The sequence below is a fragment of the Toxotes jaculatrix genome, chromosome 22 (assembly GCF_017976425.1).
Source record: "Toxotes jaculatrix isolate fToxJac2 chromosome 22, fToxJac2.pri, whole genome shotgun sequence".
Classification (NCBI taxonomy): Eukaryota; Metazoa; Chordata; class Actinopteri; family Toxotidae; genus Toxotes; species Toxotes jaculatrix.
The window spans coordinates 1,100,164-1,126,880 of record NC_054415.1 but is presented as its reverse complement, the minus strand read 5'-3'; the positions used below and the strand labels follow the sequence as shown (position 1 = coordinate 1,126,880).

General features: G+C 45.1%; 1 protein-coding gene and 2 long non-coding RNA genes across 8 annotated transcripts; 2 read left to right on the top strand and 1 right to left on the bottom strand.

Moving 5' to 3' along the window:
- Positions 1-23: 23 nt before the first annotated feature.
- On the top strand, positions 24-10,261 carry LOC121176023. Its single transcript, XR_005892865.1, has 4 exons — positions 24-160; positions 8,785-9,136; positions 9,814-9,989; positions 10,147-10,261. It is a non-coding gene; the product is annotated as an uncharacterized LOC121176023 (long non-coding RNA).
- shank3b (SH3 and multiple ankyrin repeat domains 3b) lies at positions 766-26,716 on the bottom strand. 5 transcript variants are annotated; one of them, XM_041029945.1, is made up of 26 exons: positions 26,349-26,716; positions 19,255-19,426; positions 18,866-19,069; positions 18,694-18,765; positions 18,280-18,388; positions 17,847-17,998; positions 16,805-16,934; positions 16,613-16,650; positions 16,338-16,454; positions 16,147-16,224; positions 15,441-15,507; positions 15,058-15,280; positions 14,338-14,513; positions 14,105-14,218; positions 13,874-13,949; positions 13,485-13,567; positions 12,776-12,900; positions 12,505-12,637; positions 12,179-12,259; positions 11,384-11,514; positions 10,729-10,822; positions 9,864-10,472; positions 8,821-9,114; positions 7,250-8,555; positions 7,100-7,126; positions 766-6,156 (listed from the first exon to the last, which is right to left on the bottom strand). In XM_041029945.1, the coding sequence occupies exons 2-26, from the start codon at positions 19,420-19,422 to the stop codon at positions 5,562-5,564; spliced, it is 5,202 nt and encodes a 1,733-aa protein (XP_040885879.1). In that variant the 5' UTR covers positions 19,423-19,426; positions 26,349-26,716; the 3' UTR covers positions 766-5,561. The 5 variants fall into 5 exon arrangements, with proteins under 5 accessions (XP_040885879.1, XP_040885880.1, XP_040885881.1 ...); XM_041029946.1 differs by having other exon boundaries at positions 15,058-15,277; XM_041029949.1 differs by having other exon boundaries at positions 6,022-6,156; positions 7,083-7,126.
- Positions 10,371-13,104, top strand: LOC121176022. Of its 2 annotated transcripts, XR_005892864.1 has the most exons (4): positions 10,371-10,506; positions 10,734-10,824; positions 12,192-12,266; positions 12,521-13,104. It is a non-coding gene; the product is annotated as an uncharacterized LOC121176022 (long non-coding RNA). The 2 variants fall into 2 exon arrangements; XR_005892863.1 differs by lacking the exon at positions 10,734-10,824 and having other exon boundaries at positions 10,397-10,506.
- Position 26,717: the final 1 nt, after the last annotated feature.

Genomic DNA, 26,717 nt, shown 5'->3' with positions numbered 1-26,717 from the left:
ATTTTGTCTTTGTGGACAAATAGCTTTTGTCCACACACAAAGCAGCTTCTTTTTATCGTGGTATCTCCGTTTCATTTTGCCAAATCAACACACTTGAACATAAAGGAGCAGTTCAACATTTGGGAGATGTGTGACTCCTGATCTTCCTCTTCAGTGCACGGTACAGCAGCACACACACACTGTGATATTTAAAAAGAACTTTCAGGGACTGAACTCAAACTGTTTAAAAGTCACAGGTTTGTCTTTTGTTGTGAAACAATCATTGGAAGGAAAAGTTGAACATTTTGGGAAATGTGTTTTTCCGTTCCTTTAAAGCTGGTGATCAATGTGTTTTTATATCAGTTGATCAGATTAGTTCATTAATCAATTAATGGAATGACAGAAATTAATTAGCAACAATTCTGATAATTGATAAATCATTTAAGTAATTTTAGTATTTAAAAAAAATATATTTTTAAATTAGCTGGTAGCAGCTTCTTAATGGAAATATTTACTACTTTCATAGTTTTATATAACAGTGATATCAGCATTTTTATATTTTGAATCAGAGAAAACAGTAGCATATAAGTTTTGCATCTTCACTGTATTCGGACATTTTATAACCTCATTAAAGAAAATAACTGTGTTATTGTCTCTAGGCCAAAGTGAAACTGGTCAGTTATTAACTCTGAGCCTTACAGGGTCAGAGGTCATAAACCTGCTGACTCTTTTAAACTGACAGAACCACACATGAAGGCCGAGTGTTAACTTTGTAATAAATGACAGTTTATTATAAAGATTACAATCTGTTGCGTTGCAGAGCTCATCAGTTGTCATCATGTGCTCTTTAGTTTTTAGAAAAGGGAAGAAAAAAACTACAAGTACACACACACCACTCACTCCAGAAGAAACTACAAACATACTGTAAAAAGAGGAAGCCAGAAAGGAGGGGGGGTTGGCGGGGGGAGGGGGGGGGGGGGGGGGGGCACAAATCCATTATAATCAGGAGGAGGAAGGTTTCACACACAGGTTAGAAAGCCAGGATTCTCAGCCAATCAGCAGGAAGCTGAGGTGTTACCATGGTCCTCATATTTGTTCATAACATCATCAGATTTCCAGTGGCAGCCATTTTGGCTCTTTATTCCATCTGTTCACGCGACTGTCCTGGTTCTCTCCTGTCACCATGTCGGTTTGTGATTCTCAGGCTTCGTGTTTATATTTATTATTTGTAATAAATGGGGGAGTCTGAGAACGTCGTTAGCTCACATTGGTTTAGGTTAAGTTAAACTAAGACGACTGGTCGACATTGAGAACACGTTTAGCAGAGTAAAAAGGCTTTACCAGGTTTTCAGACGTTACTGGGGCTGGAGACATTTTCCAGTTTTTATTCGATCCAATATTGACTCTTAAAATTCTACGATCGATCCCTGTGTTTGTGCCTTTCCTCAGAAAACATGTTCATCTGTGCGAAATGTTCTGTGAGTGCAGTGGTTACTTGTTGTGAGTGGTTCAGTTAGAGCTGCGTTCCCTGTTCAGACCAGATAACTTCATGACTTCATCTGTTTTCTGACACAGCTGTTCATCTTTTGAACTGATGAGTCATGTTTATCCAAACCTTGAATCTTTGTATCGTGACTTAACATTGATCGTGAAATGATCGGAAACAGTGGAGCCAGAATTTCTCCTCACAGCTCCACGTTATAGGCAGAGGTGGGCCAGGTACGGCAGCCTGGATGTGCTAATGTTGTAAAATTGCTTTAACTCCACTTAGGAACACCACTGACTTTATTTCACCACCGTGTCACTTGCTGGTTGTATTTCTGATTGGCTGAGAAATCCTACGACAGGTAAATGACCTCATGTCAGGTATGTTAGCATACAGAGGGACTTTTAGCAGGGACCTGAGGTCAGAGGTTAAGAGGTCACAGGACCTCGTCATCACTGATCCACATCCGACCTGATTTCATTGTTGTGCTGCAGAGAAAGCGACAGCTCATTGTGCTCGAAGGCCTAAAGGTTTCCTAACAGGCCTAAAGGAAACAGGCGAGAGAGATGAGTCTCAAAGAGGAAGAATGTCACATCATTTCTCAAGAGAAGAAACTACAGTCATGGAAAAAGAGCCGTCACCAGCCCATACAACTGCCAGAGATCCAGAGTTTGAGGGAGAACCAGAATCGTTCATCGATTATTTCACCTGCACATCACCAAGACCTGATCTGATGACTACAAGAGAAAGTCCAAGGGAAGAACGCCACCGAGAGAAGAACAGAAAGAGCAGCTGGAGGATAAATAGAAAGATGATTCACTGAGCATAAGAGTAAGAAGGAAAACTAATCAGTATATAACCATGAAATGTGTGATTGGCAGTGATAACAATACTTAATGTTTTTGTTGATGATATTTGTGTGTTTGATAAAGTTAATTACTTCGCAATCCAATAGGGGAAGTGAAGCTACAGTGGAAAGTACCGGAGAGACCAATAGGACACAGATGGTCTGAAGAAATGTGAAGTACCAAGATGATTATAGCAGGATTGGCTAACAGTTAGGCAAAATTGCAGGTTCTTCCTGGAAAGCCAGGACATGGGGCTGAATCTTTTTCTCAGATTTTCTGCTGGTTTTCATTCGGACTTAATCAAACCTCTGATGGTGCCTTCAAACATTCATGTTGGGCGTCCATTATTTCTTAGTGACATCAGTCAGCATAGAACCCAAAAGGGTAACTTAACACTGAATTGACTGTTTTGAATTTGTAAATTAGATGCAGAGCCTCTTTATTTTAATGTGTGGTCTCAGTCTGTGGTGTCCATTGTAATTAAACCTGTGATAACTGATCGTTTCAGTGGAAACAAGGTGCGATTATAACACTGAGTCCACCAAAATATTACTGTATAAATTTTATTTTCTAATATACTTTATATATTACACTATAGCTACATTATTCTACCATAATATATATTATAGAGACTATATAGTCTGCTGTAATGTGCTGTACATAGACTATACATTCTACACCTCTGCGGTTTGCCATGGGCAGGTTTTCCCATAAAAGGACATTGTGGTAAACTTGTACAACTTTGGAAAATATTTATTGCAGCTTGGCACGTGTTCAGGTACTTAAGTTGAAAAAAAAAAAAAAGATAAACATGGTAGATTAGTTTTTAGTGGAAACAGGCACTGAAACGTTGATTGTGCTTTAGAGGGGAATCAGGACGAGGGTTGATTAGTTAAAATACTGAGGATGGAGGAAGTTGTAGCTGTGATGGCAAGCACATGCTTCAGCTGTTAATGCTAACAGTTCTTCATACATCGTTTTAACTCTGCTGATTCCAATTCCAAGAAAAGTGAAAGAAATACACCTTCCAGCGACTTCACAGATCTTATTTACCAGCTCTATCTGCTTGTTTGTACAAGTTTAGAAAGACAATAAAAATAAAAATGAAACACTGTGGTTTTAGCAGCAGTTACTGTCGTCCTTGGAGCTTGGGTCGGTGACTAGCTTCTTAACGAACAAGATACAGCAGGTAAATCCGACTGCTTTGTTGTTGGAAGGTGTATTACTTTTATCGTCTCCCTCTGCTTCTCGTCTTTGTGTTGAGTGAGGTTAAACATACCCTAGACCCACTTCTGTACTGGACTCAACAGATCACACTCTTCTGATATTAGGGTACGATGTAAACTAGAGTTTGTGAGAGCTAAGTGCATTAGAGCTGCAACAGTTAGTGTATAAGAATATATATTTGTGTTTTGGACAGTTGGCGAGACTTTACTGGGGTCGCCAAGGCGTCTAAGAAAACACGCTTCATCTTCCATTCACTTCCTTTTAAGTTCACCTGTTTGAATTTGACAGGTTGTTGTACTTGCAAACAGACACTGCTGCACTGTGTTCGGGTATATTTAAACGATCACACTACCAGACTACAAAATGCAGTGTCGCTCTCACAGTTTACTGACTGTGATCGCTCTGATTGATGTTTATTTATTACCTGAATCAGATATGTGACATTGCTTCCTGTTTCGGGGCCGAGTGCAGGGAAGTTTTGTTGAACTTAAACGTAATGTGACCGTGTTTTTACAGCCTTCTTAACTGAAAAGAATGGGGAGCGAATTTCAGCATGACCGAATCTGTTAATCGTTTAAGTCGTACTTCAGCTCAGTTGTTAAACGTTAGATGGTTTTGGGTTCTGTATGGTCTGGAGGAAACTCCACATATGGCAGGGGAGAAGTCCCCAGTATGGCAGGGAGGAAACTCCATTCATGGCCTGTTTCTGGGTCATGGCAGGTACAGCCATACTTGATTCATTTAATTTAGAAATTACGCACTAGAGTTAAGGGAGTTAACCTAAGAGTTTCACTGTGAGGAAAGTGTAAGAGGGGAAGGAGAAAGGTATTTTCTGTACAAATGGCTTTAAACAGATAGCACCATGTACAGTAAGCCCTCAATAAGCAGGTTAGAAACCAGAGAGGTTTACAGTTGGAGCTCTGCTGCAGCTCTCCCTGAAACACACAGCACATCAGCACAAAGTCACACTCATTGACAAATCATTATGAATTCCAAAACATCACCGGAACAACCTTGAAATTCAACTCATTGTCAAATCATAAGGAACTCAAAATCATTTTCCAAACTATTATAAACTCTGTAAATCATCACCACCACATTATTATTACTTGTTATTCATAAATTCTAAATGATCGGCATTAAGATATGAACTCAAAATTAACACAAATTCTTCATGAGTGATATTTGGAAAAAATGCTAAGTCACAAGATCTTTCTGAAAAGGAGCGGAGAAGTATCCTCGGCTATAATCTCCGGTCGTTAAGGTGAAGACTCTCAGTAAGCTTACTAGTTGTCCAGCTCTGCTAGTAAATGTCCAGCTAATCTCATCTGGGGAAGCAGAATGGCACAAGGAAAAGAACCTGTCTCGTTATATTTGTAGTCAGTTTGTCAGATCAGCTTTTTGATCAACGTATCTTCACCTGTTGAGAATGGCAGCTCTGTGTCCAGGGATAAATCTGTCGTATGTTAGTGTAACATTGTAGAAAACTGTGTGGATGCTAGAGCTGAAGTGAATAGTCGATTAATCAATTATTAGGTCTCTGTAAATTCCTTTTGATTAGTTTTGTCTAATAAGAACCTGGGATGTAGCTGCAGGATTTAAAAAGTGCGGCCAACATCATCGGTCCTGTTCGTCAAAATGGCATCAGTATCAGCTCCGGCCTGGTTTCCTTCTGTCCTTTAAATAGAGAAATGACAAATCTGATTGAAGGTTTTTACAGTATGAACAGTAGGCACTACATGTTAACAGACGGCAAACTAAAGAACGATACTAAAGCTAAATACTGGACACAGAGCTTAGTGCGACCACTCATCACAACTCTGAGTTGATCGAACAGCTGACGAGCCAAAATGTCACCAAGATCACTCAGAGAGCTGGGCTCCGCGTTGGTAAAAATGTCTAAAGATTCAATCACTGATAAGATATCCTAGTCAAAGAGATGGCCTAGTGTCTGACCAAAGGTCAGGGGTTATGAGGTCACAGTTCAGGATGTCTAGAGGTTAGTGGTCAGAGGTGAGGGGTCAAGTGGAACCATCTAGCAGCTGTCTGAGTGCTCTCTCGATGTTGATCCGGTGTCCCAGTCTGGTGACGCCCAGCTCCACATAGTCCTCCTTGGTGAGGGCGGGGAGATGGGAGCCTTCGATCTCGTGCTCTTGGAAGCGCTGGCGGTGTTCGGCCAAGCCCACGCTCTCCAGCCAGTCACCCACGTCATATTTATTCCACAGGTTAAGGGGCCGCTGCCTCCACGGCCGAAGGGCCAACAGGGGGCCACTGAGGACTGGGGAGGGGCAAGGTGAGGCGTGGGGTGAAGGCGAAGGGGAACGGGACCTGGTTCGTGCGCTGGCGCTTCGCATCACAAACCGAACCTCCTTTGGTTCTGAGGGGAGACTTAGACTGGATGACTTCAGGATGGTTAGACCGCGACCCGAGCTCAGATCTGGCCTTTCAGAGCAGGGGGCGGGGGATGAGGTGAGCCCTATTGATCTATCAGAGGGGGAGGGAGAGGGGGAGGGGCTCCGACGGGTGACAGGGTATCGACTTCCTGGTCGGACTGTGTAGCTGGCACCATATCCTCTCTGGGAGATGGTGTGAAGTTCACCGAGACTTGAGAACAACCTGCAACACAGTAAACATGATATTAATGACATGAACATCACTTATACCTCGTTATCATTTGAGGCGTTTACATGGAGTCACTAATTGATCCTTTGCTAACCCCGTTAATAAGTGTTGCTATTCCTGTTAAGCTTTGCGTTCTCACGCGGTGCAGGTGGAGTTTACCAAGATAATGGCGGCAGATTTATCACTCTTCCTTTTTTAAAGAGAGGGAGACAAAGCATCCTCTCATTTCTAGTTGATGTCAACTTTGGTTGTTTAAATTACAGCTGTCATTAGCAGATTTAATCAGCTAACTAACTAACACTCATGTTAGCTATAAGGGTTCGTTGAAGCATTTCTGAAAATGAAACATGAACATGATGGTTACAAACACGATACTAAAGCTAATATGTCACAGACACGTCTTTTAATAATAGCAATAAACCTCATACAGCTACGTACTGTTAATATTGTTCTACCATTTTGGATACTTCGCTTTCTCTAGAACATACTTGGACAAGCAACAAAGACGTTAACGATATGCTAACTCTTAGAAGAAACATTAAGTTAATACTGTAGATAGTATTAGCTAACAGCTAATGTTTGCAGCTTACATTTGAACAAATGAACACATAGTTTAATCAGTTCTTTGTGCTTTTGCTCTTGTGAATTGGTTTTTGAACAGATATAAATAAAGTAAGTCTCAAGTTGTGAAACACAAAGCTTGACAGGGCTGCCATGACTTATCATGGTTGCTAATCTATGGCTGAGCAGTCGCTTTTTAGGAGAGATGTTTAGCAACAGTCAATTCCAAGGGTTTATTCCAAAGACAGATGGGAGAGTAATGTCAATTTTTTAGTAGTTAGTCATCTGCGAAGACAGTGCACGTTAGTTAGCTGTTAGCTAATGAAAATCATCTCTTATCAATAACGAGAAGTGTTTACCAGAGATAAAAACCTACGATTTACTCTCTCCATTGTCCACACATCTGGAACAACACAAACAACAGATTCTGTTACAACACACACACACTCACACACACGCACACACACAGTAGTACTATCAGGTCAATACTACTGCAGTATTTACAATGCAAGGTAGTTCAATGTACCTTGCACCTCCTACTGGTGACCTCCGACCTGGGTCAAGGGGGCTTGGCTCCTCCCCCAGAGAATGACTGTCCTTGTTGAGGAGCTGTAGACGATTAGCCAGATCCAGTCCCGACCCGGCCCTGCCGCTCAGCTCCAGTGCTGATGCTGACCGGCTCGTCAAATCCACAGCTGACCCTGACCCCTGACCTCCCAGTGCTGCCGGACGCCCTCCTCCTTCATCTGGGCTGAGGCCCCGTCGCTCCTCCCCGCGATCGTCCCCGCCCCCCCACAGCTTGGACCTCCTCTGGAATAGGTAGCGTGGCTGCCGGCCACCTCCGCTGGTTGGGGAGGAACAGAGGGGGGAAGAAGGAGAGGAGGAGGATGCAGCAGAGGGGAGGAGCTCACTGTCTGATGATTGCTTCAGCAGCGGATCCCGAAGTGCGGAGCGGCCCCGGCCGATTGGCGAACGAAGGCGAGGCTTTAGGCCTGATGGGGAAGTGGAGGCGGATGAGGGTGATGGGTGAGCAGCAGGTGGCGAGGAGGGGGAGGATGGAGCAGGAGGGGAAGCCAAGGTGATGGAGGGAGGGAGTGAACTGGGTGAGGAGGAGCTGTCATGGAGCCTTTCATCACCTCCTTCCTCCTCCTCTCCTCGTCTACCTAGGGAATCAGGACCACTCTCTCCTCCCCCTCCCTCCCCACTTCTTCGTGGCAGTATAGTGAGGGAGGATGGGGGAGGAGGAGCAGGAACAGTGGCGAAGGCAGGGGGAGGAGTCACCAGACCAATTCTGCGCAGCTCTTCCCTGGTTTCCTCATCGCTGGATGACAGCAGTGCTGGTGGGAGTGTCACTGTGTAAGCCCCACCCTCCTCCTCTGAACTGCCCACTGTGAGACTTCTGCGCCTGTCAATCAGAGCAGAGTGACTCTCATTGGCCAGTGGTGGCAAGGGAGAGGGTCTCCATCGTTCAGGGGAGGGGCCAGCAGGTGATGTCACCCCTCCCTCTGTTTCTGGACGCTCCACCTGTCCATCGGGGAACAGGGGCGGGGTTATGCGTTTATGCCTCAGCTCAGGGCTGGTTTGAGGAGTGGTGCGCTTGGTTCGCTGCTCTGGGCTTGTCTGTGGGGTGGTCCGCTTGGATCGGGGCTCAGGGCTGCTCTGTGGTGTGGCGATAGGGGTGCGCTTGTGTCTGCCCTCCGGGCTGGCGGCTGGGGTGGGGATGGGCGTAGTGGAGGCAGATGCGTGTTTAGTTCGAGGCTCGGGGCTTGGCGTTCGGGCGGTGAGCGCTCGTTCTCGTGCAGCAAGAGCCAGGGCGAGTGGAGAGGAGGGATCTGAGGAGAGAACAGGAGAACAAAGACGGACAAAAGTTTTTATATGGGTGGATCTGAAAGGTTCATTGTCATATTTGGATTATCTTTGATTCCAGTTTTGCTTGATGTTAGTGAAGTATTACACTCCTGATGTTATCCACTCTGTTGATTTGAGTTATTAATGCTTTAGTGTTTTCTAGAACTGATTTTAGTTACTTGATCATTAACTCAAACATAATTCTGTTTCCAGACTCTTAATGAGAACAGGAGAGATCAGCTGACTCACCTAGAGGTTTCCCCGTCAGTGGATGGAGGAAGGTGTGAGGTGTTGGTGAAGGCGATAGGACCGGGGCGGGAGGAGGAAGCTCTCCGAGGTCATCCATCGAATGGCTCTGAGTCAGGAGGGGCGGGGCCTGGTTTTCTGACCCTGCCCCCTCAACAGACAGGAAGAGAGACGACCGGCGGCCCTGAACCCGAGCGCGCTCTGAAAGAACTTGCTGCTGGTACAACTCCGCCCTGCTGGGGCTGCCGGGCCCGCCTCCATCTGATTTGGACGAATCGTGATCTTTGATTCCAAGTACTAGAAGAAAAAAACACAAAAGGTGAGACTGATTGGAGCGATGACTGGGAGGCTATGGCTTTGTTTCTGTGCCTTAAACCTGAGCACGTAATGGGACACTGTGAGCTCAGAGAGCGAACAGGTTGCACCAGAGGAACCAGGGTCTACATTAAGTTCCATGAGGATAGTTTTATGACCATAAAGTCTGTGCTCAGGGAACAGTGCTTTCTGAAGGACAGGTATGCTAGTGTTTCCCGTGGTATCTGATGGATTTTTCAATTTTGAATTTGTTCACCTGCTACAGCCAATCAAAATTGGTGGCAAAGCCGCTGTTTTCGGTTTGAGCTCATATCTCAGGAATGCTTTGGTGCAACAAAACCAAATTTGGTCGCACGTTTCCAGACTCTGTCCAAAGTGCATGAAACAAATCTGGTGTCATCTGGCCACTAGGGGGCGCTGTAATTAGCAAAACAGTGTTTTGGCTCATATCTCTTGGTGCGTTTTTAATTTGAAATGAAATTGTGATATCTGCAGTTGCCGTGGGTTGCCCCATTGATGGAACATGCCAACTTTTCATGTTGGCATGTTTGTTGGTAATAAATACGCAAAATAAAATTTATTGACCACAAAATACATTTGTGTTTGCACCAGTTAAATTATTCTGGCGTGATGATAATTTCTCTTCTAAATATAATTTTTGTGCTCAAAACTTCCCATCAGGCACTCAAGAAACTCGACACACAAAGATGACACGTCTGAACCATCCTAACCCTGCTCCTCTACAGGAAGTTGTTTCAACAATGGCGACTTCCTCCTCTGTGGTTTGGTGGGTGGAGCCTGCTGTCCCACGTTAGCATAAGGGTTTTCTATTGGTCGACCCCGGCGGCGTGACAGCGGTGAGTGGCCGAGGGCGGGGCTGGTGCTGTGGAGAGACAGCGTGGAGGTGTGTGTGGCGGTGTGAAGCGTGTGTGTGGCGGTGTGTGTGGCAGTGTGCAGCGTGTGTGTGGCAGCAGCGTGCGCATCAGGCTGAAGTGGTGGTGGCGTGTCCTGCAGGATGATCATCGACCTCGCCTTCCTCTGCCGCTCGGCGTGGGCGTGGCTCCTCGCCGGCGAATCGGATAGCTCCTGGAGCCTTGGCTCTGCCCCCGGCTTGAAGCTGGAGCGGGTCAGCCCCTCCCCTCTGGCCGGGGGAGGAGGTGGTAGGAAGGAGGGAGGAGGTCCGGAGTCGAGGAGGAAGAGCGAGGAGGTGGAGGAGGCAGAGGGAGGAGGAGGTGGAGCTGTCTGAGGAGGGGGAGGGATGAAGCTGTCTGTCAGCGAGGAGCTCCGTGGAAACCGACTCTCATTGATCAGAGCCGTGATCCTGTCATCCTCAGGTGTTCCTGTCGTAGTAACCATGGAGACGTTTCGATAAAGGTACCCAACAACAACAAATTTTTACTTTTCTTTTAAAATAATAAATGTATTTCAAACTCTTAAGAGCTCATGACTCAGTGTAGAGAGCTCAGCGTTCTGAGAATATGTCAATATGTCCAAAGGTAAACGGAGCCAGACAATCTGTTTCCTGTCTTAATGTAAGCTAAGCTAGTAAGTGGTTGTGTGTGAAATATTGTGTGTGTGTGTGTCTGTGTATCTCACCAAAGCTCTTGGTTCTGGACATTCCTCTGGGCAAAGGCATGGTGCTCTTCTCTGGGGCTGAGGGGGGCACCAGACCCTGACGCTCAAACAGGGACTGTGTACGTACACACATGCACACGCACACGCACACGCACACGCACACGCACACGCACACGCACACGCACACGCACACGCACACGCACACACACACACACACACACACACACACACACACACACACACACACACACACACACACACACACACACACACACACAACAAAAATTTGACATCTAAACTCATGTAACCTCTGCTCTGAACTCACTGAGACTCCAGCTCTTCAGGCAGAGCTGATGAGAACAGTCACTCGGACTTCGTATGAAGGGTTATGCTGTGTTCACGCGACTGGAGAACTCAAGATGTTTGTATATTTACAGAGTTCGTAAAATGAGGGTTAAAAATTTATGACAGTGGTTATATTTGGGTTTAAATGACCTTAAACGGACTTCGTCCATGTTTGTACCAAACTGGATTTGAGCTTTGAGAAAAATCTCTAAGTTGTAATTGCACCTCAGAGGTTAGTGAAAATGTTATTTACAAGCTGTAATCTGGTATTTTTGATACGACAGTGTTAGGACCGTGTCTGTGACGTCCCCTAAACTGAGACTCGTCTTACATTAATCTCAGCCTGTGTGATTCGTCGGCTGGTCGGTCGCTGTTTGACCGTCGCCGCCCTGAAGTCGTCTGATGGACGGGCCCTCAGGACGACTTCCTGCTGGCTGCCGGCCAACATCTCATCCAGTTTCTCTGGAGGGAAGAGACACAAAGATCAACATAAACAAAACCAAAAACCACACAACATCACAACGTGACACCACAGCAGAATCTGGACTTTGCTGACAAACTTCAGACATCACAACATCAGTTTCCAGGGACGTAGCCAGGACTTTAAACTTTGACAGTCGGACTGCAATTAATGGTTATTTTCAGGACCTAAAGCGACACCTTTGAACAGTCCACTTCTCAGATATTTTACTTACTATCAGAGAAAACTACAGAAGCGATAAATATTCATTTTTCAGAAGCTGAAATTGAGTTGAGGATTTTACAGTTGACTGTTTATCAGAAATCACTCATCAGTTCATGATAATTATCCGGACTGTTTAATGTGTTCAGCGTCCTCAGCTACGGCCCTGACTGAAACACCATGCCATCACTGAAGCATCGGTCCAGCACCATCATGCTAAAAGACGAAAATTAGAGTCACTGCAGTTTTACAACACAACACGATCACACACATTTACACTGAAGCCACCGACACCACGTCCATGTGACTCACCGAAGCGTCTCCTCCTGGCTGCAGACAGAGCAAAGGTCAACACACACTGCTACAGTCTGACTTAACACTGTGTGTGTGTGTGTGTCTGTGTGTGTCTGTGTATGTGCGTGTGTTTGTGTGTGTTTGTTTTACCTATCTCCTCCAGGTCAGCAGTCATGGACTTGGATCGGAGTGTCAGCGAGGTGCTGGGGGCTCGTTTCGGAGGGGGTGGAGCTATAAGGTGAGAACCAATCAGATTACAGTTAGAGCACAAACAGAGACAGGAAATAGCGGCGCACGTGTGGTCGACTCCTTGAGTAAATGGACGGTTGGTTTTCTTTAGTTTGAGCTGAATCATAAGACTGAAAGTGATCAGATTCAGATTCTGTCAGATCAGAGCTACGTGAGGCGAATGAAGTAAACAAAAAAACAGGTGAAAAATAAACAAATAATAATGAATGATAAATAATAACATGCACCTTTTTTCCTGAGCAGGTTGGATTCTGATTTTCTGGAAACAGACACGACTTTCATCAGCAGACGACTTCCTCCCTGACGGATCAGAGCGACGACCTGCCGGTGACCCACCTTCACCACGTCTGTACCGTTCACCTGGACAGCACACGCACACGCACACACACACGCACATGCACACGCACACACACAATCACAAGAGATTACAGCAAAGTTTTAATTATGTTTTAACAAACAGAAATCTAATGATGCCACAGGTGTGAGGACAGGTGTTACCTCTATGAGAAAGTCTCCAGTCCGTAGCCCCGCCCTCCAAGCCACACCCCCCTGGTCGACTGACTCCAGGTACTGAAGAGCGGGAAACGCCGGGGTGGGGGCAAACTCCTCAATGGGCGTCTCAGCTTGAAACAGAGAGAGAGAGAAGACGTGTTTTATTTCAGTATTTTTTTCTTATTGGTGATCAATGATCGAAGGTTCTGTGTCAAACCTGCCGTGATATAATTCTTTTTAAGACGTTTCACAGTTTTTAATCTTCAGTCTTCGAAGCTCCTTGGATGAATTTGATTGTTTGTTCTTTTTGAAATGACGTTGTGTAACTGAGGCTTAATAAAGATTATAAACTTTTCAGAAATCTGCTGCTCTTCTGTTCATTCATTCAGATTCAGGGTCAGTTTGGGTCTGTGCTGGGGAGCAACTCCTAAATCTGCTTTTATTTTGTCGTAGTGTTTCACTGATACAACATCATGAAACTGTAGAGATGTGATTTACTGGTATGGAAGGACGACATCATCATCTTCAGTGAGGAAAAGTCCAGTTGTCTCAGCGGACTGTGTCGCTATTATGAAACAACAGAGCGAGGAGTTTTAAAGCTCTCTGCTCTTCCTCTGAAGACTTCACTGTTTTAAATATCCTTCTTTTTTCCTTCCCAACACCTCCAAACACCCACCACTCCTCCATCCATCTATCTACTCATCCCTGTTTCTACCTTTAGCTCCTCTGAGGACGAAGCCGAATCCCTCGCTCTCTCTCTTCTGCAGCACGGCTGTTTTCTCCTCGATCACGTAGTCACTGACAGAGAAAAGACAGAGACGTACGTTTATCTGCTCAGCGTGGAGGCTGCAGCTTGGTTTTCAGAATTAGATCCTAAAGCGCTTTAAACAGAAACTTCGTGTTCTTCCCACATCTCATTTTACAACCGAGGAAATCTGTGAAACATACCTGCTTTCAGGTGTGGAAGGTAAAACATGGGTGTTTATTATTGTTTATAACTGGTTGTTTAGACCATTTACCTGTATAATAAATAGTAAACTAATGGTTAATAATTCTATTTCTTTAAAGCCACCGTCTCTGAGTGATGTAGTGACGGTGTCTTACCTGTAGGAGGTGTAGTTGTCATAGGATCCTACAGTGTAATGTCTGAACAGTCTCTTAGTGCGGTCCTCCCTGGTCTCTGAAACACACATGAACACACAGCACTGTGTCACATTTAAGTCCAGTCCATTACAAACACGGCACAAATTAAAGTTTGAACTCGGACGCACATCGTTTCTAAATGTGTGTGTGAAGAACGGGCTCATTCCACCACAGTGTCGTGTCTGTATTTACCCAGTCTGGGGTCGTATTGTCTCATCTGGACTTCTTCCACACAGTCGGCAGGAAACCAACCAGTCCTTCCTTTGACACTTCCTTCCCAGAATCCTCCCTCGCCTATAGACAGCACTGCAGAGCCACAGCACACACAGTCATTATTACTGCTGCGCACAAAACATTGCAGCATTTTAACTGTATACACAACAACAACAGACGTGTAACACACACATCCGTCTTTTCTGTCTCACCTTTCACCCTCTCTCCTCGGTGCAGCTGGATCTCGCCGGGCCCCTGGGGGACGTGGGACCGGGTGGCGATGAAGGTGCGTCCTGGTACGGCGCTGTACAGCCTCCTCTTTCTCATCTGGGGGGTCAGGGGAGGGGAGGAGGGGGGGCTGGTTTCCACATGACCTCCACCGCTCGGGCTGCAGACAGGTCAGAGACAGACAGGTCAGAGACAGACATCTGCAACTTTAAAGGTCGACATCGATCCAGATGTTTAAGCAGCATCCGAAGATGAAGACGTCTCAGTGACTCAGTGACAGTAACGCTGCACCTCTGCTGCTGCCAGTTTTAAGCTTTACTCTAACCAGATCCACCAACTGTCATCTGCACCAGTGAAGCTGCCAACGTGTACAGCTACAGCTGTGCTCAGACTGAACGCAGACACACTCGCTGAAGCAGGAAACGATTCGCGCTGAGCAAAACTGAATTACACAAATAAACTCGGCGTGTTAAACACACGGGTTCAGCAGAGTGAAAATCTGCTTTGCTTTTAATCTGAAGTGACTGTAACACTGTTGGCTTAAGGCAAGACCAACAATCAGCTACACAAAAACACAACTATCAAAGAAACACATCAGTCCTGAATCCAGATGCAGTGAAACAGCATCAGTATGTAAACACACAGCGGTCAGCTCGAACAATGAATGCAAACTGAGAGCACACCCTGTCACAGTGTGTATGTACCTGAGTCTGCGTGTGTGTCGTCGTAGCGAGTGTGTGTGAGTGTCGTGGTGCGTCTCCAGGCTTTGGAGGGAGGGGCCTGGGGAGGAGGCGGGGCTTTCCAGAGCGTTGTCACTGGCTGAGCGAATCAGAGAGCGTGGAGATGACAGACCGTTTCCAGCCGTCGTCCTGGTCAAGCCGGCTCGGCGGCGCTTGGTGTAGGAGGGAGTTTCTCTGAAGGGAACTACTTGGGCACATAGAGACATATACATACACACAAAACACACAGACACACAGACACAGACACACAGACACACACATGCACAGAGTTAACCAGCTACCGTAAAATGTGCTCATAGAAACATTTACACATGATTTTAATGTGTTTAAACTTTCGGCCAACTCACCAACATCAGAGGTTTTATGGAGCTTAATGATTTCTGCAAGATCAAAGTTCCCAGCAATGATCGCCACCTGTGCACGCACACGCACACACACACACGCACACACACACACACACACACACACACACACACACACACACACACACACACACACACACACACACACACACACATACACACACACACACACACACACACACACACACACACACACAGAGTATTAAAGCATTATCATAACTACAACAGCTGACGTTTTTTTTTTTCTTTCTTTCTTAGTGTCAACAAACAACAAAGACCAAAACCTACAACTTTATGATTTTCATTTTAATAGTCTTCTGACTTCCCTCCTCTGTGTTTGGCTCTGAGCTTCAGGCTCATTGGTTCCTACTGAAGACGTAAATCTTTAACAGGTCGCATATATAAGTTCCAAAGCCTCAGTATTTTCCTAAAACAGCTGCTCACTGTGGTTTTTATCAAACAAGCAGGAGGAAATATATAAATCATTTGCTGGGGACTATTTTCAGCGGCGGATTAATTCACACGTGGCGCTCGCTGATAAAACTCACACAAAACAAATGATTCACTGGGCTCCAGGAAAAACCCACAAACCTTCATGGTTTAAAAATGATTATTCATCACGTGTGTGTGAACCATGTCAGACACGTCAGGTGTGAAACGTCCTGAAAGGTGAGCCGGGTCTTCATTTTACCTGGAAGGCGGTCTGGTTGTTGTAGTTCTTGATGTCCTTGTTAGCTCCTCTGAACAGCAGCACTCTGGCACAGCTGTCCTACAAACCCAGCAACCATTGTTTTATTAACCACACAACAAAGGCAAAAACACACGACACACACGTGTTCATGACTCAGCTCTGTCGCTCTCACTTTACTGTGTGTGTGTTACCTGGTTGTAGAGCGCACAGAGGTGCAGTGCGGTGTTTCCCGAAGCATTCTGGGAACTCATGTCAGCGCCGTAGAACAGCAGGTGCTCCAAGTGCTGCACGTTACCATAGCGACATGCCTGAATTCACACACACGCACATACAAAATCATAATTGTACAGGGCTTGAACTGATCATCAGTGCAAGTAATTTAAGTGTGTGAGTGAGTGAGTGAGTGTGTGTGTGTGTGTGTGTGTGTGTGTGTGTGTGTGTGTGTGTGTGTGTGTGTGTGTGTCACCTGGTGAATTTCCTGCCATCCGTTCTCATCAGTCATCCCTGCAACCATGGCAACAAGAAATCTTTCAGCGATTAAGTGTTTTTTTCCACAGACACAATCAGAATCACACACACACACACACACACACACACACACACACAGGTGTCAGCGTTTTATGACATCAGCTAGGTTGACCCTCTTGAGCCTCCGTACCAATGGTTGCGTGGTCCTGCAGCAGCAGCTCACAGCAGTAGGGGGCGCCACCCACCATGGCAGAGTGATAGAGTGGAGTGAGACCTCTGCTGTCCTTGTAGTCAGGAGACGCTCCGAGGTCCAGCAGGGTCTGAGGACCAGGACAGAATTCAGCGTGTGGATGAATCTGAACACGTCTGTTAATAATAAAAATCTCTGAGCAGCAGATTTAGAAAATGGCGCAGAGCAAACATGCAGTGCAGTGTGTGTTCGTGGGGGTGGAGCTGCTGCTCATACTTCGCTGGGAGTATCAGATAATTCACAAACACAAAGTAAACTTCAAACAAAGACATTTGTTTTTAGGCAGCGTTGATTTCACCAGTTTAATAAACATAAACTACAAACTGCAGAATCAGTTTATGTCTCTTATGTTCATTAATAATTAAATCTCTTTCCTCTCTAACAATGTGTTTTATATATATCTGTATTTCATGCACGGTTTTTTCCTTATGTAAATCCCATCTGCATTATTGTGTCGCTCTGCTGCACAATATGTCTTAATAACTGTTGGCAGCTAACGAGCATGAAAATGTGCATGTTCTTATTCCTGTTTGCTGCCTACACTTTCCTGCCTTGTGTCTATTCCTGGTCTTTTCCCCACAGAACTGACCACTGCAAACACACGACCTCAGTAACCATCACTGGTGTGATCCACCTGCAGCGAGGAGGGAGATGTAGAGATGCACCTCACAGATTCACTAAAATGATAAATACATTATGTGACAGAATGAGTCACATCTGCGCCTGAAAAACTGGTGTTAAAGCCTCGGTAAGTCCGGGCCCGAGTTCTGGAGGAGGTGTCGGTGTAAGTGAGAGGAGCCGCCACGAGATCCCCAGCGTCTGAGCCAAGCCAGACTCAACACGTTCAAACTGTACTGAAGCCCCAGAGGCTCAAATTTCCATTACACCCAACAACAATAAGAAACACGCCGCATCAGAGAACACACTGATGACTTAGCTGCTCCTGAACAGTGGGGCTATAAGGGCTCCTGTGTTTGCTCACAGTGAGAGCAGCGCTGTTCCTGCAGAGGATGGCTCGATGCAGAGCGGTGATACCGTCTCTGGTCCTGAAGTCCAGGTGAGCTCCTCCACTGCGGAGAACTTTAATCAGCTCGCAGCTCTCCTCCAACTGCACCGCCAGAGTCAGAGGACACTCTGAGACAGAGGACGACAGACTTCAGTTATTACGGCTCCACAGTCAGAGCAGATCACTGGAGAATTGTGTTGTTATTTTGGATAATATTTCAAATTTGACAGGTGCTCAGCACATCAGGGTTTTATATCTGAGAGAATAAAATTTTTAAACTCCATTCAAACTAGGCTAGCAGTTTCCCCTTGCTTCCAGCCTTTGTGCTAAGCTAGGCTAAAAACATGGTGATTTCAGCTGAGGGCTGTGTGAATGTTTAAACTGTGCAGTGTGTGTGGTTTGTTCGTACCCCCGCTCTCAGAGTCATGGAAGTTGGGGTCCAGGCCTTTCTCCAGCCATTTGGAGACTTTCTCCACGTTCTTCTGATGAACATATTCCATGAAACGCTTCAGATTGGCCTGAAAAACACATCACGTCATCTGCATTTTGTTCTTCTGAAGGAACCGCAGGTCTGTTAAATGGAGATGTCTGTGCAGAATAAAGTTTGGGCTTTTTAATGAACTATATTTCACTGTTGTGCAGAGTGGGAGTAAATTCAGTTAGAATTCTGTATTATTAAAAAAAACTGTGCAGATTTACTTAAATGAACAAAAACTGTCGACTTTTAGACGTAAAGTAATTCATCAAAAACCAGTTTAATGCCGCACATGATCCAATCTCTGTGTGCGTGTGCGTGTGTGTGTGTGCGTGTGCGTGTGTGTACCTTGGTGTGTAACTTGGCCAGCTGTTTATCGTCCACGTAGCTCTGTGTGTAAACTCTCCTCTTATAACGAAACTGTGAGGAAACAGAAGGTTTTACAGACACAGCTCTGTTTCTTTCATCTGTCAGAAAGTGCTGAGAAAAAAATAAATAAAAATAATAATAATCTGCTCACCTCCAGGTACGGGATGGGTGTGATGGGGGGGAGAGGATACTCCTTCAGCAGCCGCTCCTCGTCCAGAAACTTTCCGGCTCGGCCGTTGAACGCCGGCTGGAAGAGACCATAGTTCAAAACATCCGACAGAGACTGAGTCAACGTCACCAGAACCCTCTGCTTACTGGTCCAAACTGGTAACTCTGGGTCCAACCGCAAACACTTCTGAGGGAGCCAGAGACAGAGAAACAGACAGACAGACAGAGAAAGAGACAGACACAGACAGACAGACAGACAGGTTTGTCCTGCTGATTCATTCATTTAATCCTCTGTACTCGAGGTTTCATGTGTATCTATATATATACTGTATATTCATGTATATACTGTATATATATCTGTGTGTGTGTTACCGTCTGCTGCAGGTCCGGGATGCCAATGCGGACGACAATGCTGTTTCCAGGGGGCGTGTCATCTGCGTCGTCGTCCCTGGCAACAGCAGAGCCTGTCGGGTTGCCGTTAGTAACCGCCTGTTGCCGCGGGCGATCATGTTTGGTGTCAGCAGCCGGACTCAGAGGCATGTGGCTGAAACACACACACACACATTATGATTCCAGTGTGAGGCAACAGATCACAGTGCAAACAGTAATGATTAAATCATCACATCATTACAGCTGTTTTAATCAGCTTCATCCCTGCTGCCAGTGCTGGAAAGTAACTAAGTACATTTACTCGAGTACTGTACTGAAGTAGGTTTGGAAGAATGGTTTAGGTCCCGTCTCCACCGTCCATCCTGCTCTGGGGACAAACACAAGCACCGACTGTGAACTTTTATCCTCTTCATAATTTGGCTCTCTCTTATTTTTCTTTGGTATTTTTATTTAAACGTGACACACGTGGCTGAAACAGGCACATTCCTCGAGTTCAGCTTCTTCCTGAATTAAAAGTTGTCTCTTCATTATAAAAACATTCACAGCTGGATAAGACATGTCAGAGAGACTGCAGGTATTAGCGTGAATCTGACAGCCTCCCACAGACATTTCTCACAGCAGACATTTTGCATTTTCAAATTCAGGTCTAAGTGATAACAGTAATAATGGCTGCTTTCCATTTCCACTGCAGACGAGTGTAACAGCCATGTTAATGTGATTAAATGCTGGATTTCTCTCTGACTGTGGGACGACGTCTTATTCAGATTGTCTGCTGACTCTGACTCTGATCCGACCTCCACCTTCTCCATCGCTAATAATGGCCCCGGGATGTTGCATCACATCCTGTTTTTCATCCCGAGTTAAATGTCCCCCCCCCCCCCACACACACACGCACGCACGCACGCACGCACGCACGCACACACGCACACACACACACACACACACACACACACACACACACACACACACACACACACACACACACACACACACACACACACACACACACACACACACACACACACACACACACACACAGAAACAGTTGAATCACCAGTGTTACTGCAGGTTTAGGGCCTGTCTCCAAATGATCAGGGAGCTTTAAATTCACAAAAGTGGAAACAGTTTCATCAGTGAAGTTATTTGTATAATTAATTGTATATTTAGCAGCTTTGGTTTAAAAAATATGGATGAATTTGGAGCAGTGAGTCACTTTGTAATCTGATCGTTGTGTTATATTGTTCTGAGATGGGAGTGACCCTCCGTGCTGTCTTCAGATTCATTATTACTACGGCTGCTGTTATTCTCTGGTCGATACGACACATTATTATGTGTTTAATTATCGTATGTGTTAATCATCACTGGTGCTAATTAGCACTTGATTACCATTCATCCCAATAAAGCAGAGCAGAACTGAAGTCAGAACTTAATGGCTGCTTCCATTACAGCTGAAGATAAAAGAGCGACAGACAGGGAGAGGAGGATGAGTTGTGAGTTGTCATAGAAACTGGAATAGCAGGGAATCCTGTGCTAACCTCACTGTGTCACTCTGTGTGTGTGTGTGTGTGTGTTTTAAAAAAAGCCCCCTGATCTACATCCTCGCTGTTGCTATGGTAACGCGGTTGAACAATTTTCGCAGTTCCCGTTTAAAACTACCGACCTACCTGCTGACTCTCTCTCTCTCTCTCTCATTTCTGTATGTCTTTCTGTCAACCTCGCTCAGCCCTCACATCCACACTGTACTGCTCACACATCTGTACTGCTCACACATCTGGGACCACTTCATGGCTTCATGATGAGGTGCGTGCGGGTAAAAAGCAATGATCAGGTATTGATTTCCAATAGAGGATCAGTACAAAGTGACAGGTGGAGGAGAGGACGGGCTGAGGTCTGAGTTCACGTGTCCACATCACCACTCTAAACATTGGAAATGTCTTTTTGTTGTGGATCAGTGTTTAAATACTCTTCAGCAGTCGACTCTCACATCTCCAGTGTCTGAGTGTCCTTGAAGGCACCAGCTGGGAGAGTTTTCAAAACAGTCCCTGCTCTCAGCCGCTTCAACCCGCGATGATAATTTAATTTCACCATAAAGGTCAACATCCCAAACATCCCAAACACATCCGAAGATCTTCCCAGCATGGCTGAAACCACTGTAACCAGGCAGTGCTGACAGGACGCGGAGACGCAGCTCACTCACATGAATCACTTCCTTTCATTTACTACAGTAAAAGCCTGGTAATTGCAGCGATATTCAACGCTAACATTTCACCCTGTGGAGGAATCCTCTGCACACAGGACGACTTGTCAATCTCTGAAATGTCAGTTTAAAAGAAATTCATTCATTCAGAGACTGATTCATTTCTTTTTCCATCACTGTAGAGTATCCCAGCACGCACTGGGTGAAGGTCACGGACAGGCCACCTATAAACACCTTCGTTTTAACACCTTCACAAACTCTCATATTAAGTGTCTGTTTGTTTTACCTTGACTGTGTTTCCTTCACATTGAGTGATCCTGTCTCATTAAACTGTTTCTGTTCACTATCAATTATTTAAATTTTAAATAATCACAGAATGATTTAAAATTTAAATTATTAAAAATTATTAAAAATTATTAAATCTATAATATATATATTATTTTTCAGCTGTTTGCTTTTGCTGATGTTCTGTAACAGAAACGAGGCTGAGAGCTGAAAAGCTCCGGTTTGTCATTATAGTACATTTGTTCTTAGAGGGTTCATGAACTCCCTGTTTTAACAGACTGACAGTAAACACTGAGTCCAGATAACAGAGACCAAGGTGCCATCATTTAACTCTGCTGTATCTCTGCTTATTAAAACAATAAAGTCTGTATAAACGTCCAGCCGACTTGTCTCTGTCCACTTCCTGTCTCAGACACCCTCTGTAATCAGCCCTGAACTGTTGGGTTTGACTTCCAGTTTTCTCCACTTCAGATCCACCAATCAGAGGCTCTGAATCAGCTTCCTGCCATTTAAAACTCTGAAACAAAACCTTTCCTGTTGTGAGAGGGACGGTGGACGACTGGACGTCTGGACACACAAAAGTCCAGAAACACTAAACTCCATCTTTTCTCTGAGTAATGATCCTGTTTCCTCTGAACATGATGGATCTGAGATCAGGTTCATTCCCCAAAACCCTGGAGGGAACTGCCTGAGCACCTCTGAACGACCCTGCACCTGCTGGAGGTTTCGTTATGAACTGAGACACTTTCTCTGCTTCTAAAAAAAGAAAAAAAAAATAAAATCACTGTTTTGTTTTTGTTTTTTTTTTAAATTTGGGGACTTTTCATGCATCAGTGCCAGGAGTGAAAGCTCATTAAATCAGAGCTTTCACTGTTGTTTGATGGATTAACCTTCAAAGTGGAGATAAAGACAAAAGGCGAGCTAACTCTCTGACAGCTGTTCAAACATAAATCTGACAAACGCTGCTGTGAAAGAGCTCGATGACACAGGAGTTTCTAAACGATGACTCTCATCCTTCACAGTCATTCATACAGAAAAAGCACCTTTGGTTTCAATCTGCAGAGACTGACCACGGTCCTGAACGGCTCACATCCAGCCGCAGCTGTACACTTAATATCCAACCCTCCTACAAATAACGTTTATATTCTCCTCATAAGTAACTGAGGAAACTTTCCCGCTCATACATCTGTGACACCTGCATCACTTTTTTAATCAATACAACAAGAAACGGTTTCTGCAGCTCTTCACTTCAGGCTCCATCTGATGTCAACAACTTTCACTGATAAGCTGAACGATTTTAGGAAAAGATCTAATTGCGATTTTTCTGGCAGATACTGAGATTACGATCTGATTCATGACTTTTTTTCAAGCTTCAGTGCAATATTCACAATGTACAGTAACAGAAAACTACATGATACCTTTAAAACATTAAATGCCATTACTCTAATGCAAGAATGAAAACTAACGTTAAGAACTGATTTCAAATTCTATAAAGTGAAATATCTCAGAGCAGTGTTCTCTCCGGTGTGCTCAGTGGGAAAGTCTGCTGTCTGCAGGCAGAGACTTTCCAACTCAGAGTTGGGATTTACGAAATGCACAGTCAGACTAAGATACGGCTCGGTCGCTGTGCGTGACCACATATCAGCAGCTGTGGCATAATACTCCACATCTTTCAGCTCTGTTAGCACTTTTTCTTTCCACTCACACGGACAGCTGTGGGATGGAAACCTGGCTGAAGTCCCGGTGTCTTCGGCTGCTCTTATCATCCGGAGTGACGCTGGTAAAACATGCTGGAATTGTCTGTTCGCTTCTTCGGGCCTGAGCATCATTTTCACACTTTGCAGCGGAACTTTTCCGTCATGCAGATACCTGTGCTGATTTTTCAGGTGTCGGTATAAACTGGTTGTGTTTCCGCTGGATGCTGCAGCTTCAGCGCGACAGGTTTTGCACAGAACCTGTTTCTGCTGCACGTAACTCCGCTTGTGCTCCAGCTGAAGCCATTTGACTAATGAAGCAGCAGGTGGAGCAGGTGATACTGATTGCGTTAGCCTGACCTGTGCACGAGCAGCACGCCGCTTCTGATCGGTGAGCTCGGCAGGTAGGGAGACGGCAGGTATGTGGAAAATAGTGGACACAGCAGATCCTGGGTCAGTCAGGAGCACTGCAAAAACCCGCAGCTTTGCCGATCACATGATCTCGTTGTCTGAAAAGCACAGTTTCGATCAGAAAAACATAAATCATTCAGTCCTACTAATAATGGAGGACAGACCCAGGGCCCAGTACAGGAACCGACACATCACATCCGAACCGGATTCACGCAGGGTGTTCAGACTTTCTGTCCCAGTCAGATGTGTAAACCAGTTGCTGGTCAGCTCACGCGTGTTGTTGATGTGTTGCACAGAGACACAGTAATCATCCGTCCATGCATGAGACACAGTGACGGCTCTGCAGCTGTCAGTCAGGGCTGATGCTGAGCTGAGGGGTGTTGACCTGATGAAGTGATCTTAGTTTAGATGCTTTAAAAACGGACTTTATTTTCATATTTTTTTGCTTTTATATTTTTCTCCTTTGTTCTCATGTTTATTTCACCTGCAGCTGAATTTATATGAACATTTTATTTTACCTGAGCAGGTGCAGGACTCGGTAATAAGAGCATAGAGACGATGACTGTTCCTGTAGCTTCTCCTGTTCCTTCTACCTTTAGTGGGCCCGTTCTTTCTCTCTCTGCCTTCCTCCCCTCACTCGTCTTCCTCACTTCCTCTCTTTGAATCCACTCTCTGCTCGTCCCACAGCTCAGACTACTTTCACACCTCAGTAAGCAAAACACTTCTGCTGTGTTTCTGTGTTGTAGATGTGAATGGCTCCTTCAGGTAACGCTCAGTGGGAGCAGAAGCAGCTTTTGTGTGCTTCACAGCGGCTGTTTCCCTCCATTCTTCTCTGCAGAGAGCTCTGTTATGTAACGTCTCCTCGGGTTGGTCCTCAGGTTTCCTTCAGGACTGATCTGATCCGGGATGTTCGGCGCTGGTCCGATTTTGGCACGACATGATTGTGGAAAGGTGAAATTCTTGTTCGATTAGAGCAGCGGGAGGCTTCGTCCTGAAATAACTCGGGGTCACCATTTCGATCATTTCCTGTTTTTGTCCCGAGCAGAGCCGCTGTCCTCCCACACAGCCTGCACAGTGCTGCAGATACGTTCATGTGGAAATAAGAGTCAAATTCAAAACGCTTTGGTTCCTCCAAACCAGAAGATGATCGCCCACATGGATCCGAGGGACTGTGGGAACTGGTTTGAGCTGTAAATCGTTATAACGATTCGGGTTTAATTTGTTAAAATTTAAATATCTGATGCAAAAAAAAAAAAAAAAAAAAATCTCAACATCAAGAATGTTTGAGCCCGGATACTGGGGATGGGTTCCCATAACTGGTTCCAGTTTGGATCCAGTTTGATGTGGTAAAATGATCAGACTGATTAAGCTCCACAGCAGGAATCCGTCACTGATGATACCTGCAACATGAGGACGGAGCTAATTCACTTCTTCTTCAGACCAGCTGAAATGATTCAGGGTTTCTGTGTTGCGGTGTGAATGTCAGCCAGCGATGTGTACTCTTTAAAGCCTGAGATATAAAAAGACTTCATAGAGCTAAATGAAGAGGTGGAGGAACCAGCAGAACCTCGTCTTAAATTAGGCCGTAAACATAAAGATGGATGAGCTTACAGTGCGACTGTCTGGAAGCTCAAAGGACCGTACGGCAACATACTACAAACCCTGTGTACGTCCCCTGGAGCCAACAGGCCTGAGCGGGATTAAAATAAAGTTTCCAAACTAAATGGACGGTTTCACAAAATAAATTAACCCCTTGTTCAGTTTTTGGCACAGTCTCTGCTCGTCTTAGCCAGGTGAGGCAGGTAAGCTGGGCTCCTGCAGGCTGGGGGACGGTTCTTATGAACTAATTCCAAAGGTTTTGAAAACAGGTGATCAGGACGTGAATCAAACTGTTTACAATGAAATTTAATTTTAAGCTAAAATGTTTGTTTTGCTGCACAAACGATGCGAAAATGACTGAGTCACCACTTTGGAGTCGTTAATGATCTGATCCAAAAATGTGATGTTTCCCAAAAACAGTCCAACACATTTTTACTTCGCCTGCACAAACGTGCAAAAACAAATCAAAATGATTTTATTAACTTCCTGATCATATGAGGTGCAACCTTCAAACAGGTACAGACTAAGGCTGAAGTCGTACGACTTCGTGATGTACACGTTAATCTAATTAGAATTGAAAATTCAGATGGATCATTAAATTGATTCCATCTATTTCTACTTTTGTTCAGTGAAAGTCATTTTCAGTGTTGAGGTCTTTCATCCTTCTGTCTTTATTAGCACAGTAATCTGGGCCTGCAGAGCCCATAAATCAACACACACGTCGAGCTGAAGACGAGCAACCCTCTAAAGTCACACAGGTAAATTCAGGTCCAGCATCGCTGCTGGGAAACACGGCCTGAAAAGACTGGTTCTATCTCTGACCCAGTTTAATTCCAGTGAGGTGAAACAACACATCCAGTAACACACTGCAGTCACGCCATCACACTTACCTATCGTCAGCAGTCCCATCAAACTTTTCCAAGGGCCTTTTCTGATTTCTACTGGTCTCTTCAGGTCTGTCTTGGCCTGGTTTGGTCCTGTCTAGACTTCTCCTGGCTTAACTGGTCCAGTACTGGTTTTGGCCTGGTTTTCTGGTTCTGGTGCAGCTTGAGGTGCCAGGTTCTTGTGCCTCTGGTTGAGTTTGGATTGGTTGGACCTCTGAGGAGTTTCTGGTGGACTGTTGTAATCCTGTGGTTGTAGCAGTAGCAGGAGTACTTTCTGCAGCAGATGAAGTAGTTTCCGTAGTGAAAGGAGCAGAATCCGGAGTAGCTGAAGTACTTTTACTGTTAACAGTCAAGTAGTTTATTTATGTGGTGTTG